The following is a 14,442-nucleotide window of genomic DNA, read 5'->3' as shown; positions in this document are numbered from 1 at the left end:
GAAAAGGATGGGTACTTGCCCTTCCAAGTCTAAAAATGCTAATTCACTACTTTTTGCCTGTGCATTCAGTTACTACAGAGCTAGTCCTGTTTCTTGTTGAAGAACAGTTTTTATAAATCTTATGATTATTACAATGTTATTATATGTTAAAGTATATTAGAAAATACTTAAATGCATACATGCAGAATCACTTTAGGACAAATTTTCTTCAAACTAAAAACTGACATTCTGTTTAAAGAAAGCTCAAATCTTCCACTATTTTTATGTAAAACAAGAAATCTCCATATTAAGGCCTCAGGAAATGAGGGCTCCGCAATCCTAAGATTAGCTCTACAATCTTACAAGAAACTTTTATTTCAAGGGAATATTTAGCAGTAGATTTTATTCTTTAAATTTTATTATTTTATTTGTGCAGGAAATCAGGAGCAAATTGAGATAAACATTGAAATAGAGAAATCTTTCCACTTCAATTTGAAAAAAAATATTGTAATGCTCAAATCTTCTCAAATGTGGTGAGTTGATAATTGTCTACATTTTAACATTGATATACAGATTTATCTCATGACTGATTTCTTACAGTGTAACACATCATTTGGAGAACTAATAAAATCAGAGATGCTTCTCTTGGTCAGACTACACTTTGATTTCTTTGATTGTATTGACTTGGAACTATTAGTGCACTGGACAGACTAGTGAAAATATCTCTATATTTCTTTATTCTCTAACAAATGCAGCATCAAACAATGTTCAAATATTCTTTATTCTAATTTCAACCCTCCTCCTAAACCACCAATTTTAAGAATCATCAATTTCATGAATGATCCTGGCTCTCAGACTCATTTTTGCTTCCTAACATGTTGATGAAATTAACTCAATGGGGCAGATTGTTCCAGTATAAATCCATAATGTCCACACTCCAAAGTGTCCTCACCCCTGACCAGCGCTTCTACTTCCTTCCGTTGATTATGTCACCGTTTTGCCCTCCTTGCTCTTTCTGCTCCTCAAATTTTCATTGACTTCATCGTCCTTCTCCTCACTCTCGTTAGATGACCTAACCTCAGTGTTTATAGAGAAACATTGAAGACTTCTGCTGAGAATCCTCTCATCTTTACTATACCAAAAATACAAAACTTATCTACCCATGTTTCCCTCCTTCCATATTATTAAAGATGATGACTAATTTCTCTATCTGTGCTAAAAATCTCACGCACTCGGTACCAAGCAGCGTACACAGATGTAAGGTAGAAATTTTGGCCTCAAAGGAGAATCTAGGATCTCAAAGCACCAAAATAAAGTTATACTCTTGAGGAAAAAAGACTATTTTATTTGGATGTTTTAGAATTGTTTTTAAAATAGCCTAGAGAATGTAACCAAGAAATACATTATAAGTCTTCTCCCATCATTTTTACAAAATATGGAAGTCAACTTATACAGGTAGGTCATTTTATACATTTGTTCACTGAAAATATGCTTGTTCTTTTCTGTGCAGATTAATATCCCACCAATGTTGAAAAATTATTTTTATCAATTTTACTTGATTTTTCTATTCATATGTTAATATTTCATGACATCGCTAAAAATTAATTATTATATGCAATCTCTTCTGATGTATACATGAAAACTAGATAAAAGTATCCTTATGGTGCAATTCTGAGGTACAATATTTCCAGCTGTATCTTATTTTCACAAAGAATTGAGAGATAGTGGCTCCAGGTGGGAGCCAGGGACACATTTAAACATGATCTGTATTTCCCTAGATAAATATTTTCATATGTGTTAGTTGCACATAAAATGGGGACAGAAAAACCTCACATTCTTCTCCAGATACTTGTATTCCTTATTTACTGCACAAATTCTAGCTTCTCAGAAAGGTCTTTCTTTGAATGGCCATCTAAAAGCATCCCAGCCTCCATTTTTCTTCATAGTGTTTGCTTCTAACTGACATGTTATCCATCTTTATCTGTGTGTTTAACATCGGTACCTTTTCCCACAACGTATGCTCCACGAGGATGGGGAATTCACTCACTGCTATAAACCCAGAAGCTGGAACAGTAAAAAAAATCAATCTTTGTAGCGTACGTTAATAAAGGAGTGGGTGAATTTACAAAGCAGAGAGAGCAATTCTTCATTCTGTACCTTCTAAGCCATATGTCAAGAGATAAATTTACTAATTCAATGCCTTCTGAAGGAAATTAAGCCAAGCAATTATGAATTTCAAGTGAAAATGCTGTACTGAATATTTATTTTTGATTTTGCATCTGGAAAATAGGATATCTGATCTGGAGGGATGCTAGAAATCCAACTTGGTTCAGTTTTCCATTTGAATGATGCCAAGGACCTGTTGTTTTTTGTATCTGATTTTAATTCTTGTGCTTTTTTTCCCACAAAATTTGAAAAAAAAATACCAAATATGGAGTTTTCCATTATGACAGGTTTCAATGTGTGATGTGTTTGTTGAAAAAAGAGTAACTTCCCAATAGATGAGTAGATCAAAGACTAAATGATGAAATGCATTTACTGGAAAAAATGGAATAAATGCAGAATCTGGATCAGAGAGAATTCTTCACTTTCAGTTTTCAAGAGATAAGAAAATGTCTTCTCAAAACCACACTGTAGTGAGGGAATTCATTCTCTTGGGACTCACAGACAATCCAGTGTTGGAGAAGATCCTGTTTGGAGTGTTTCTGGTGCTCTACCTAATCACACTGGCAGGGAATCTGTGCATGATCCTGCTGATCAGGACCAATCCTCACCTCCAAACGCCCATGTATTTCTTCCTTAGCCACCTCTCCTTTGTAGACATTTGTTATTCCTCCAACATTACTCCAAATATGCTGCACAACTTCCTCTCAGACCAGAAGACCATCTCCTATGCTGGATGCTTCACGCAGTGTCTTCTCTTCATTGCGCTGGTGATCACTGAGTTTTATATCCTTGCTTCCCTGGCATTGGATCGTTATGTAGCCATTCATAACCCTTTACATTACAGCACCAGAATGTCCAGGAACATTTGTATCTCTCTAGTCGTGGTCCCTTATACTTTTGGCTTCCTCAATGGACTCTCTCAGGCACTGCTGACTTTTCACTTATCTTTCTGTGGCTCCCTTGAAATCAATCATTTCTACTGTGCTGACCCTCCTCTTATAATGTTAGCCTGCTCTGATACCTATGTCAAGAAGACGGCAATGTTTGTAGTTGCTGGTTTTACTCTCTTAAGCTCGCTCTTCATCATTCTCCTGTCCTACCTTTTCATTATTGCCGCCATTTTGAAGATCCGTTCTGCTGAAGGCAGGCACAAAGCCTTTTCTACTTGTGGTTCCCACCTGACAACAGTCTCCATATTTTATGGAACCCTCTTGTGCATGCACTTAAGGCCCCCATCTGAGAAGTCTGTAGAGGAGTCCAAAATAATTGCAGTCTTCTATACTTTTTTGAGCCCAATGCTGAACCCATTGATCTACAGTCTAAGGAACAAGGATGTGATCCATGCCATGCAGCAAAGGATTCAGGGAAATTGTTCATGAAATTGCAGTTTAGCCATCTGTTCATTTGAAATGACTAAGTGTCTGTGATAAGATAGTGATTAGCACCTAGAAATGAGTAAGAGAGAGGTCCTAAATGTAATAGATTCCCTCGTTCCAATTTCTTTTTGAGGATCAGCATCATTTAGTCTGTGGAACATTTTCTTAATTCATAAGAAACTTCCCTTTTTGTTAAGCAAAGTGTTGTTAGCAACCATTCCTAGCAACCAGAATATGCTGATATCCAGATTTATAATCCTATTTGAAAAATATATTTTAGAATCATTTTAAAAGTACTCCATATTTTGTCTAAATAATTGTATGCTTCCTTTTATTTTTCAGTCCTAAGAACCACTGTGGCTTTCAGGAGCCAAACTTAAACTTAGTCTTGGCAATTCTCTTAATCTAATGGTTGATCTCTTTGTAGTCTTTTTTTAAATATTCTATTTATTTATTTCTATTTGTGATTTAATGTTTTCGTTGTGTACGTTTTGGGGTGAAAGTCACCTCAGAATTTCTTTAGAGACAGGATAGAACATAAATCAACATGCATAAAAATAATCATAAGTGACACTCAATTATACTTTGGTTCTCATTTTTATATCACTATTTATTTTAATCCTTGCAACTGAACTAGTGAGAAAACTATGACCTCCATTTATAACATTTGGAGTCTTAGGCACAGAGAGGTTAAATGACTTACCCAAAGTCTCTCAGCCACTAAGTAGCACAAAGGCAAATCCCTCGATTCCATATTCTTTCTCTTTCCAACTCACACTGCAGTGGTTAAACTCCTCAGCACTGCAAATGCAGGACAGAATGCAGGGGATAATAAACCAATGAGGTTAGTGCTGTACACGAAATCATGGTGATTGTGATGAGAGTGATACAGCTGATAATAGCTAATGTGGATGTCTTCTGACATTTCAGGTAAAGATGGTAATTTGTGTGCAATATAATTTGAATTACCTCACTGTTCCATGTAAAGCAGGCAATTTTTATACATGGTAGACTTATTTAGATAGTATTTTATGGATATATTTTCCAGATTATGAAAGCACACAGGTTCATTTTAAATAACTAGAAAATGCAGACAGAAATGAAGAAGCTACATTTATCAGTGATATGTCCTAAACCAATGGATAATTTCTGTTTATGTTTTTTATATTTCTTCTCAATAATTTTATGCATATATATTAATTAATAAAACAAAATTGGAATAATTTGCCATATACAAGTATGAACATTGATTTTCACTTGATGGTATAATGTTTGCATTTCATGTGGACTAAATGTTTTCGGTGAACACCATTTTTAATGTAGTATAAAAATTAATTCATTTTGAACTTAATTACAAAAATAATACATATCAATTGTAGAAAAACAAGCTAAAAAATATAGGGAAAGATATAAGGAATGAAAGCAAAATTTGCTTGTAATCTCCTACATAAAGAGAGCTGCTCTCAACATTTTGGTATATTTTTTTCCACTTGATTTATCTTGCAAACCATTATTCCAGCATATTGATGTATCCTATTTTTAAGATTGAGTCGTATCTCTATGTATGTATCGCTCTGAATGTTCCTAGAGGTGTAATTGCTGAATTAAATACTTTAAATGATTTTGAAGCTCATGCTAATTTTTTCTGTGGTAAATTTTTCTCCAGAAAGCTCCTAACAATTTATACTTATGACAAGTAATATATGAGATTAACCTTTTCACTATACCATTATTAATATTAGAAAATGTTATTTTTCCTCTTTACATGGTTCCACATCCAAACTCGCTGTTTTGACTTATGTCATCCAGTATTTTTGATGAGTTTTTTTTTTTTGTGAGGAAGACCGGCCCTGAGCTAACATCTGCCAATCCTCCCCTTTTTGCTAAGGAAGACTGGCCCTGGGCTAACATCCGTGCCCATCTTCCTCCACTTTATATGGGACGCTGCCACAGCATGGCTTGCCAAGTGGTGCGTCGGTGCCCGCCCGGGATCCAAACCGGCGAACCCTGGGCCGCCGCAGCGGAGTGCTAGCACTTAACTGGTTGCACCACTGGGCCGGCCCTTTGATGAGAAGTTGAATGTTAATGTGATTTATTTATTTAACCGATACTTATGTAGTATTTAACACATACCAGGCACTGTTCTAGGCACTTTATAGATTAATTTATTAAATTCTCATAACAACCACATGACTACTACTACTTACTATTATTACTATTACAGATGAGAAAACTGAAGCACAGAGGGGTTAAGTAATGTACTCAGGGTCACTTGGCTAATACATGGCAGAGCCATTGTCAAAATCAGGAAGGCCATGCTCTTAATTTCTATGTTCTGCTTTCGTTCTTTTGTAGTTGATCTATTTTTCTTTCTGAATTTTTTCAAGATCTTTATCCTTGGTAGTCTAAGTGTTCATGATTATGTACTTAGGTATAGATTCTTTTAAAATTTCAGTTTATTTTGATCGGTGCTTGGCTGACTCTGAGGCTGAGGACTTGTGTTCTTCAGTTCTAGGGAATGCTCCTTGATTGTTTCTTGACCTCCTTTTTCACTGCCCTCTCTGAACTCTGGATCCTGATCCTCCTAGACTGATTTATTTTTCTTTCGTCTCTCTGTTCTCCCCCTCCTCTCCTCCTCCTCTTGTAGCTTTATTGAGGTATTATTGACCTACAACAAACTGCACATATTTAAAGTGTACAGTTTAATACATTTTGAGATATGTGTACATCCATGAAACCATCACCATAATCAAGATAATGAGCGTCACCTCTAAAACATTCCTTCTGGCCCTTTGTTATTCCTCCCTACAACTGTGTGCTGCCTGTCGTTAGTCAACCACTGATTTATTTCTGACTCTGTAGATAAGTTTTCATTTTCTACAATTTTATATACATGGAATTATATAATATGTACTCTTTGTTTTACCTGGCTCAGTTACTTTCATTCAGAATAATTATTCTAGAAATTCGCCCATGTTCTTACATATATCAATAGTTCATTTCCTGTTATTTTTGAGTAGTATTCTGTGTTGTGCATGTGTCACATTTTGTTTGTTCCTTCACCTGATTGAGGAACATTTGGATTGTTTCCAGTTTTGGGCTATTAAAAAAAAAAACTTGTGTGAACATTGGTGTACAAGTCTTTGTGTGGACATGTGCTTTCATTTCTTTAGAGAAAATACTCAGGAGTGAAATGGTTGAATTGTGTGGTAGGTGTGTGATTAGTTAAAAACTTGCCAAGCTGTTTTCCAAAGTGGTTGTACGATTTTACATTGCCGCCAGCATGTGTGCAGGTTCTGGTTGCTCCACTCCCTCTCCAGCACTTAGTCTGGTTAGTCTTTTTTAGTTTTAGCCGTTCTAGTCTAGTGTTATCTCACTGTCGTTTTAATTTTCATTTGACTGATGACAGATGATGTTGACCATCTTTTCAGGTGCTTATTTGCGTGCTGTATATCTTCTCGAGCAAGGTGTCTATTCAGATCTTTTGCTCATTTTTAAGTTGGGTTGTATGTCTTATTGAATTGTAGAGTTTCTTACGTGTTGATATATCTTTTGCAGGTATTTTCTCCTACTCTGTGGCTTACCTTTTTACTTCTTACCAGTGCAAAGAACAGAAGTTTTTAATTTTAATGAAGTCTGTTTTCTATATATTTTTTTATATTTCCGCTCTTTGCATTGTATTTAACAATCTTTGCCAAAGCCAAGGTCACTAAGATTCTCTCTTGTGTTTTCTTAGAGATGTTTTATAGTTTTAATTCATCCCATGGTTTCTGTTTTTAGTTTTTTAATATGATGAATTACATTGATTTTGAAATGTTAAACTCGCCTTGCATTCCTTGGGTAAATCCCACTTGGTCATGGTATATTATTTTTATATACTGTTGGATTCAATTTGCTAAAGATTTCTTCATTTACGTTTTTACATTTATGTTCAAAAAGGATATTTGTCTGTAGTGTTCTTGAAATGTCTTTGTCTAGTTTTAGTTTTTGAGTAACCTTGGCCTCAGATTGAGCTGTGCGGTATATACCCTCCCCAGTTTTCTGGAAGGGTGTGTCTAGAATTGGTGTTCTTTCTTGCTTAAATTTTTGGTAGAATTCACCAGTGAAGCTTTCTGGGCCTGAAGTTTTGGGGGAAGCTTTTTGTCTACAAATTCAATTTCTTTAGTAGATATAGAGCCATTCAGATTATCTATTTCTTTTTGAATGAGTTGTTGTAATTTTTAACTTTCACAGGTTTTGTCCATTTCATCTGAGTAGTCAAATGTGTTGACAAAAGTTGTTCATAGTATTCCTTATTATCCTTTTACTATTGATAGCAAATGTGGTGATGTCACCTCTCTTATTTCTGATACTAATTTTGTCTTTTCTCTTTTGTTCCATTAATAGTCTGGCTAGACTGATCTCAAAGGACTAGCTTTTGGTTTCATTGATTTTTCTCTGTTGTTTTTCTGTTTTCTTTTTCATCAACTTCTGCTCTTATTTGTTTCTTATGCTCACTTTGTGTTTAGCTTGGGTTTCTTGTCCTTATTTGTTAAGGTGGAAACTTAGGTCATTGCTTTGGTACGTTGCATTTTCTCTAATAAAGGTGTTGAGTGCCATAAACAGCCTTCTAGATACTGTTTCAACTCTATGCCACAAATAATGACATGTTGTGTTTTCATTTCCATTCAGTAACAAATATTTCCTGATATCCTCTTTGACTTCTTCTTTGGTCCATTGCTTATTTAGAAGAGTATTATTTAATTTTCAAATATTTGGGGGATTTTCCAGACTTTTTTTCTGTTATTGATTTCTAATTTAGTTCCCCTGTCAGAGAACATGCTTTGCATAATTTGAATCTTTTAAAAGCTTATCTGATTTGTTGTATGTCCCAGGATGTGGGCTTGGTAAATGTTTCATTTTGACTTTAAAAAGATATATGTGCTGCTGTTATTGGGTGGAGTGTTCTATAAATGTTATCACGTTTGTTGATAGGATATGAAAGACTTGATCAACATTTACTGATTTTCTGTCTCCTTGTTCTGTCAATTATTGGTAGGGGTGTGGAAATCTCCTATTATAATTTTTTGGATTTGTCTGTTTCTTCTTTTAGTTCCATTGTTTTTTGCTCCTTGCATTTTGAAGCTCTTTTATTAGGTACATAAATGCTTAGGATTGTTATGTCTTCTTGATGAATGTACTCCTTTATCGTTATAAAGTGGTCCTCTTTACCCCTGGTAATATTCTTTGCTCTGAAGTCTACTTTGTCCAATAGTAATGTAGCCAGATCTTTTGACTAGTGCTAGCATGATCTATTTCCATCCTTTTACTTTTAGCCTGTTTGTGTCTTTATATTTAAAGTGTTTGTTTTTGTAGGCAACATACACTTGGGTCTTGCTTTTTTATAGTTTGATGATCTCTGCCCTTTTTTTTTTTATTGTGGCAAAATATACATAACATAAAAATTGCCATTTTAACCATTATAAGGTTTAGAATTCAGTGACATTAAGTACATTTACAATATTGTGAAACCATTGTGACTCTTCATTTCTGTAACTTTTTCATCATCCTAAACAGAAACTCTATACCCATTACACAATAATTCCCTGTTCTCCCTTCTCCCCTACCTTCTGTCTTATGAATTTGCCTATTCTAGGTACCTAAGATGAATGGAGTCATATAGTATTTGGCATTTTGTGTCTGGCTTATTTCACTTAGCATGTTTTCTAGTTTCATCCATGTTTAGCATATATCAGAGTTTCATTCATCTTTAAGGTTGACTAATATCCCATTGTATGTGTTTATCACATTTTGTTTGGACACTTGGGTTATTTTTACCTTTTGACTGTTGTGAATAATGCTGCTGTGATCATTGGTGGACAAGTATCTGTATGCCACATCAGTGCTTTGGGTGTATACCTGTGAGTGATTCCTGCTTTCATTTCTTTGGGTATATACCTATGAGTGGAATTGCAACATCATATGGTAATTCCATGTTTACCTTTTTGAGGAACTGCCACACTGTTTTCACAGTCTCTCCCTTGTAATTGGGGCATTTAGAACATTTACGTTGAATGTGATTATTGATACGGTTAGATTTAAATCTGTCATCTTACTGTTTGTTTTCTGTCTCATCTGTTTTTTGTTTCCGTTCTCCATTTTTTCTACTTTTGGTTTAAGTATTTTTTATGATCTCGTTTTATCTCTTTTTTTAGCCTTTTAACGATGAATTCATTCAACCATCAATTTCTTCACTTTGTGTCCTTGGCTCATGCAGTCCTCCATTCGTTAGCTTTCTGATCTTGGGAAAATGACTTAAACTCTCCTGAACTCTAAAGAACTGGAGCTTCTTGCATTACACCACACTGCTCCCTACCATCTCTATTCTCTGGTCATTTCTGTATGAGAGCTGAAGTAAGGCAGAGTGTCACCTTGTTTGACCTCAACTGGAACGTGTGTGTTGATAGACTGAAATTTTTCACTGCTCTGCTCATGTTTGCGAATGACCATGAGAATGCTGCAAATACTGGTTTGGGATTCCAAAAAAATTTTAGTGATTAGGTGAATTCACAAATATGGAACTTGTAAATAATGAAGATCAGCTATATATGTACCACATAGGGTGGTTGTGTGGGTTAAATCAATTAATACAAGTTAAGTTCTTCAAACGATGCCTTAACACAGACTCATTTGATGTTTCAGAAATTTATTTGGTAAGTTAGTTTTTAGTAGTTTGTATGTCCAGGTATAAGTGAGGATATTTTTATGTCTAATTTTTGGTGACATTGCATAGTGTAGAATTGTGCTCTTTTCATGTGGTGAAATCAGGGTTTCCTACTCTGCTTTTATCCTGTCACTCGTCTACTTCATTTAGTCCTTTTTTTTTTTTGCAAACATGCAGGCATGGCTTTAAGGGCAGGAAGGATTAATAATGAACAAAAGTGATGTTGCTCCCTGACCCTACATTCTGCTTTCTTCACTATGATGTTTTTTTTTTTTGGAGCTGGCTACTACATTTTTTAGGCAGCTTTATTGAGATATGATTCACATACCATACAATTCACCCATATAAAGTTTATAATTCAGTGGGTTGTTTTATGTATTCGCAGATGTGTGTAACCATCACCACAGTAAATTTTAGAATATTTTCATCACCTCAAAAAGAAGCCTGAACCCTTCAGCTACCATCCCTTTATCCCCTGACCCTGTTTACCCCATCCCTAAGCAACCACTAAGCTACTTTTTGTCTCTATAGATTTCCCTATTCTGACTTTCCTATGAATAGAATCATATAGTATATGGTTTTTTTTTTTGGCTGGCTTCTTTCACTTAGCATTATATTTTCAAGGTACATTTATGTTGTAGCATATGTCAGTATCTCATTCTTCTTTATGACCAAATAATGTTTCATTGTGTGGATATACCACATGTTGTTTATCTGTTTGTGTGTCAATGGACATTTGGGTTGTTTCCACCTTTTGACTATTATGAGTGATGCTGTTACATTCATGTACAAGTTTCTGTGTGGACATGTTTCCATTTGTTGGATATATACCTAGGAGTAGAATTGCTGGGTTACATGGTAGCTCTATGTTTAATTATTTGAGAAACTGCCAGACTATTTTCCAAAGTGGCTGCAACATTTTACATTCCTGTAGCAGTGTTTGAGGGTTCCAGTTTCTCCACATTCTCACTAACACTTGTTATCTAACTTGTTAATTTTAGCCATTCTAGTGGGTATGAAGTGGTATCTTATTGTGGTTTTGATTTGCGTTTCCCTTATGACTAATGATACTGAGCATCTTTCCACGTGCTTATTGGCCATTTGTATATCTTCTTTGGAGAAATATCTGTTCAGATTCTTTGCCTATTTTTAAATTGGGTTGTCTTTTTATTACTGAATTGTAAGAAGTTGTTTTGGGGGAGGAGGTGGGGAAGATCAGCCCTGAGCTAACTTCTGTTGCCAATCCTTCTCTTCTTGCTGAGGAAGATTGGCCCTGGGCTAACATCCGTGCCCGTCTTCCTCTACTTTATATGGACGCAGCCACAGCATGACTTGATACGCGGTACGTCGGTCTGTGCCTGGGATCAGAACCCATGAACCCTGGGCCGCCAAAGTGGAGGGCGCGAACTTAGCCACTACACCACTGGGCTGGCCCCAAGAGCTTTTTAATATATGTTCCGAATACAAGGTCCTTATTAGATATATGATTTGCAGATATTTTTTCCCATTCTAGATTGTCTTTCCACTTTCTTGATAGTGTCTTTTGAAGCATAAAAGTTCTTAATTTTGATGATGAAGTTTAACTTATTTATTCATTTATTTAGTTGCTTCTGCTTTTGGTGTCAGATCTCAGAGTCCATTGCCAAATACAAGGTCATGAAGATTTATGCCTGTGTGTTCTTCTAAGTGTTTTATAGTTTTAGCTCTTAAATTTAAGTGTATGATCCATTTTGAGTAAACTTTTGCTTATGGGATAAGGTTAGGGTCTAACTTCATTCTTTTGCATATAGCTATTCAATTGTCACAGCACCATTGGCACCCTTGTGAAAAATCAGTTGACCATAGGTGTATAGATTTATTTCTGGTCGTTCAGTTCTGTTCCATTGATCTGTATGTTTAAAACATTCCCGCATTTCATCGTGGCCAACACCTCTGCTGGCAAATTCCACCAGACATTCAGCAGAGAAATAATACACATTGACTCTAGCTCTTCCACAGAACAGGAAAAATGGGAAAAACTTTTTGATTCATTTTATGAGAATAGCTTAACTTTGCTACAAAAATCTTACAAGGTCATTACAGGAAAGGAAATTTACAAGCCTCTTTTTTTCTGGAACTAAACTCATGTATTCCTAAAAAAAATTAACCTTCCCAATCCAGTTATATTTTTGAAGGAGGCCACATCATGACTAAATTTGCTTTATGCATTGCCATTCAGTGTGCTACTTCCTGAAAAGGAGAAATAATAATCTGGGTAACTGCGGTTATTATCTATTATATACATCATGTATAATCTACTGTAAATAGAACTGGTCATGTTCTGTTTGTTGGCCTGGGTGGTGTTAACACATGTGTACACTTTTGGATAACTTATCAATCTTTACACTTGGATTTGTGCTCTATTCTGATTGTATGTCTTATTTCAACAAATATGTTTATTAAAAAGAGAAAATGAAAGCACAACAACAAATGAAAAAAAAACAGTTATCCAACTGAGAAGTGCCCAGAGGACTAACCAGAACGTTTGGGGAAAACAAACCGAAACAGACCTAACAAGTTAAAATGCAGAGTTATTTAGAGTCAATACAAACCAGAAATTTACCTTATTGAAGGTGAAATTGTAGAGATATACACATGTGCATGTGAGTATTCTATCATGTATACATACATATATATGATATACATAGGTACATGCATTATATATATGTGTGAGTGTTTGTGGACACACATGCACATATGCGTCTCTCTATATATAGAACTTACAGTGGGTATATATATGTGTGTGTGTGTGTATTTATACATATACATACGGCTGATCTGGAGAGGGAGGGAGGGACAGATGTTTACTGACCACCTACAAGGTTTCTCAAACTTAATTTTTCCAACATTTGAAATGTCATTTTTTTAAACTTAATATATGTTTCAATAATACATTTGTATTTTAATGTGTTATACCAGTATAATCCCAGCATTTTTAATTTGTTCATTAACGGCAGAATTCTCCAGCTTGTATGCATTCTCTTGATGCTGTGATGTAATAGGCTGGGCGCTGACAGCCTCCCTTTTGTATTCCAGAGGTTGTGTGAAACCTCAAGTTTGTGGTCTCTCTCTGGCCTGCGGATTTGGACCAAGTTTCTGCACGTGCTCACTAGCTGTCCTCCAAAATTCACTCTAACCACCACTGTTGGGAGCATACACAGGGAAGAAGCCCTAGGGTGGAGGCGTGTGTATGTGAGGCACGCAGAGCACTGGGGGTGCCTAAGGGCCAGCTGGGGAGATCCATGGGTGAGGTATACCCCACAAGTCGTGGGAGACTTCTTGATGGAGTGCTCAGTGCAGTTACAGGATCCACATCCTTTAAAGCCCTCTAAGAGTACCTATCTGCCAATGCCCCCAAACTCTTCAACCCATCCACACTCATATTTTTGTGCTCCCACAGAGGGCTGGAACTTCTCTTCTTGAAACCTGGACTTCCACAAAGGCCCTCTCCTCTGTGTGTCATGATCTAAGACAGTGTTTTCAGGGGTTTCCATGCAGCAGCTGAAAGGAGCTTGAGCTGGTTCACGGGCCACTGCAGGGTCCAGAGCTGGGACCGAGGTCTGTCTGCCTATTACCAGATGCATGGCTGGGTGAGACTCCCTCTGGGTCCCTTGCCATATGGTGCTGGATCCCACTTCTCCCACAAAGGCACTTTTGTCTATGGATGGATGCCAAAGCATTGTTAGTGCAGGAGTAGAAAAACAGGAGGTGTCTTCTTACACCATGATGCTGATATCACTCTCCTTCTTTGAATTACAGAGATTCCAATTTGACTCAGTTTTTCAGAAGCCTGCTATTTGCCTACAATTCTCTACAACCTCAGACCCTCCCAGACCCACTCTATGAAGAACATAGAAAGAATGTTCTCAGACCTACTTACAAGGGGCAGGCAAATAAAAGCCAACAAATTGGTTCTGGTCATTCTGCTGGGAACAGAGGGCAGTGGACGTCTCATACATTCTGGTTTGGAAGCAAGACTTCTTGTTCTCTGTGGATGAATAAACAACAAGAAAAGAGAGCCTGTGGTAGGTAAATACATGCTTGATTCATCTGAAAAGATCATCTCCTCCCCTTCAACTTGAAGGTTAGTGTAGGGAGAGAGCATGGGTAGTTCCCACTGTTCACCTTCTCCCTTAATATTCAGAACAGAGAATCAGTTTTATTTCGGGTGGCAATTCA

At 36.3% G+C, this 14,442-nt stretch overlaps 1 protein-coding gene across 1 annotated transcript; it reads left to right on the top strand.

The window, feature by feature from the left end:
- The first annotated feature begins 2,511 nt into the window (after positions 1 to 2,511).
- LOC131401587 (olfactory receptor 5M10-like) lies at positions 2,512 to 3,696 on the top strand. The gene has a single exon (XM_058536877.1). The coding sequence runs from the start codon at positions 2,592 to 2,594 to the stop codon at positions 3,522 to 3,524; it is 933 nt and encodes a 310-aa protein (XP_058392860.1). The 5' UTR covers positions 2,512 to 2,591; the 3' UTR covers positions 3,525 to 3,696.
- Positions 3,697 to 14,442: the final 10,746 nt, after the last annotated feature.

Source organism: Diceros bicornis (assembly GCF_020826845.1).
Source record: "Diceros bicornis minor isolate mBicDic1 chromosome 12 unlocalized genomic scaffold, mDicBic1.mat.cur SUPER_12_unloc_1, whole genome shotgun sequence".
Lineage (NCBI taxonomy): Eukaryota > Metazoa > Chordata > Mammalia > Perissodactyla > Rhinocerotidae > Diceros > Diceros bicornis.
Note: the sequence above shows the minus strand (reverse complement) of the source record. Positions and strands in the feature narration are given on the sequence as shown.

Coding starts and splice junctions, on each gene's coding strand:
- LOC131401587 (XM_058536877.1), top strand. CDS start 2,592: ATGTCTTCTCAAAACCACACTGTAGTGAGGGAATTCATTCTCTTGGGA.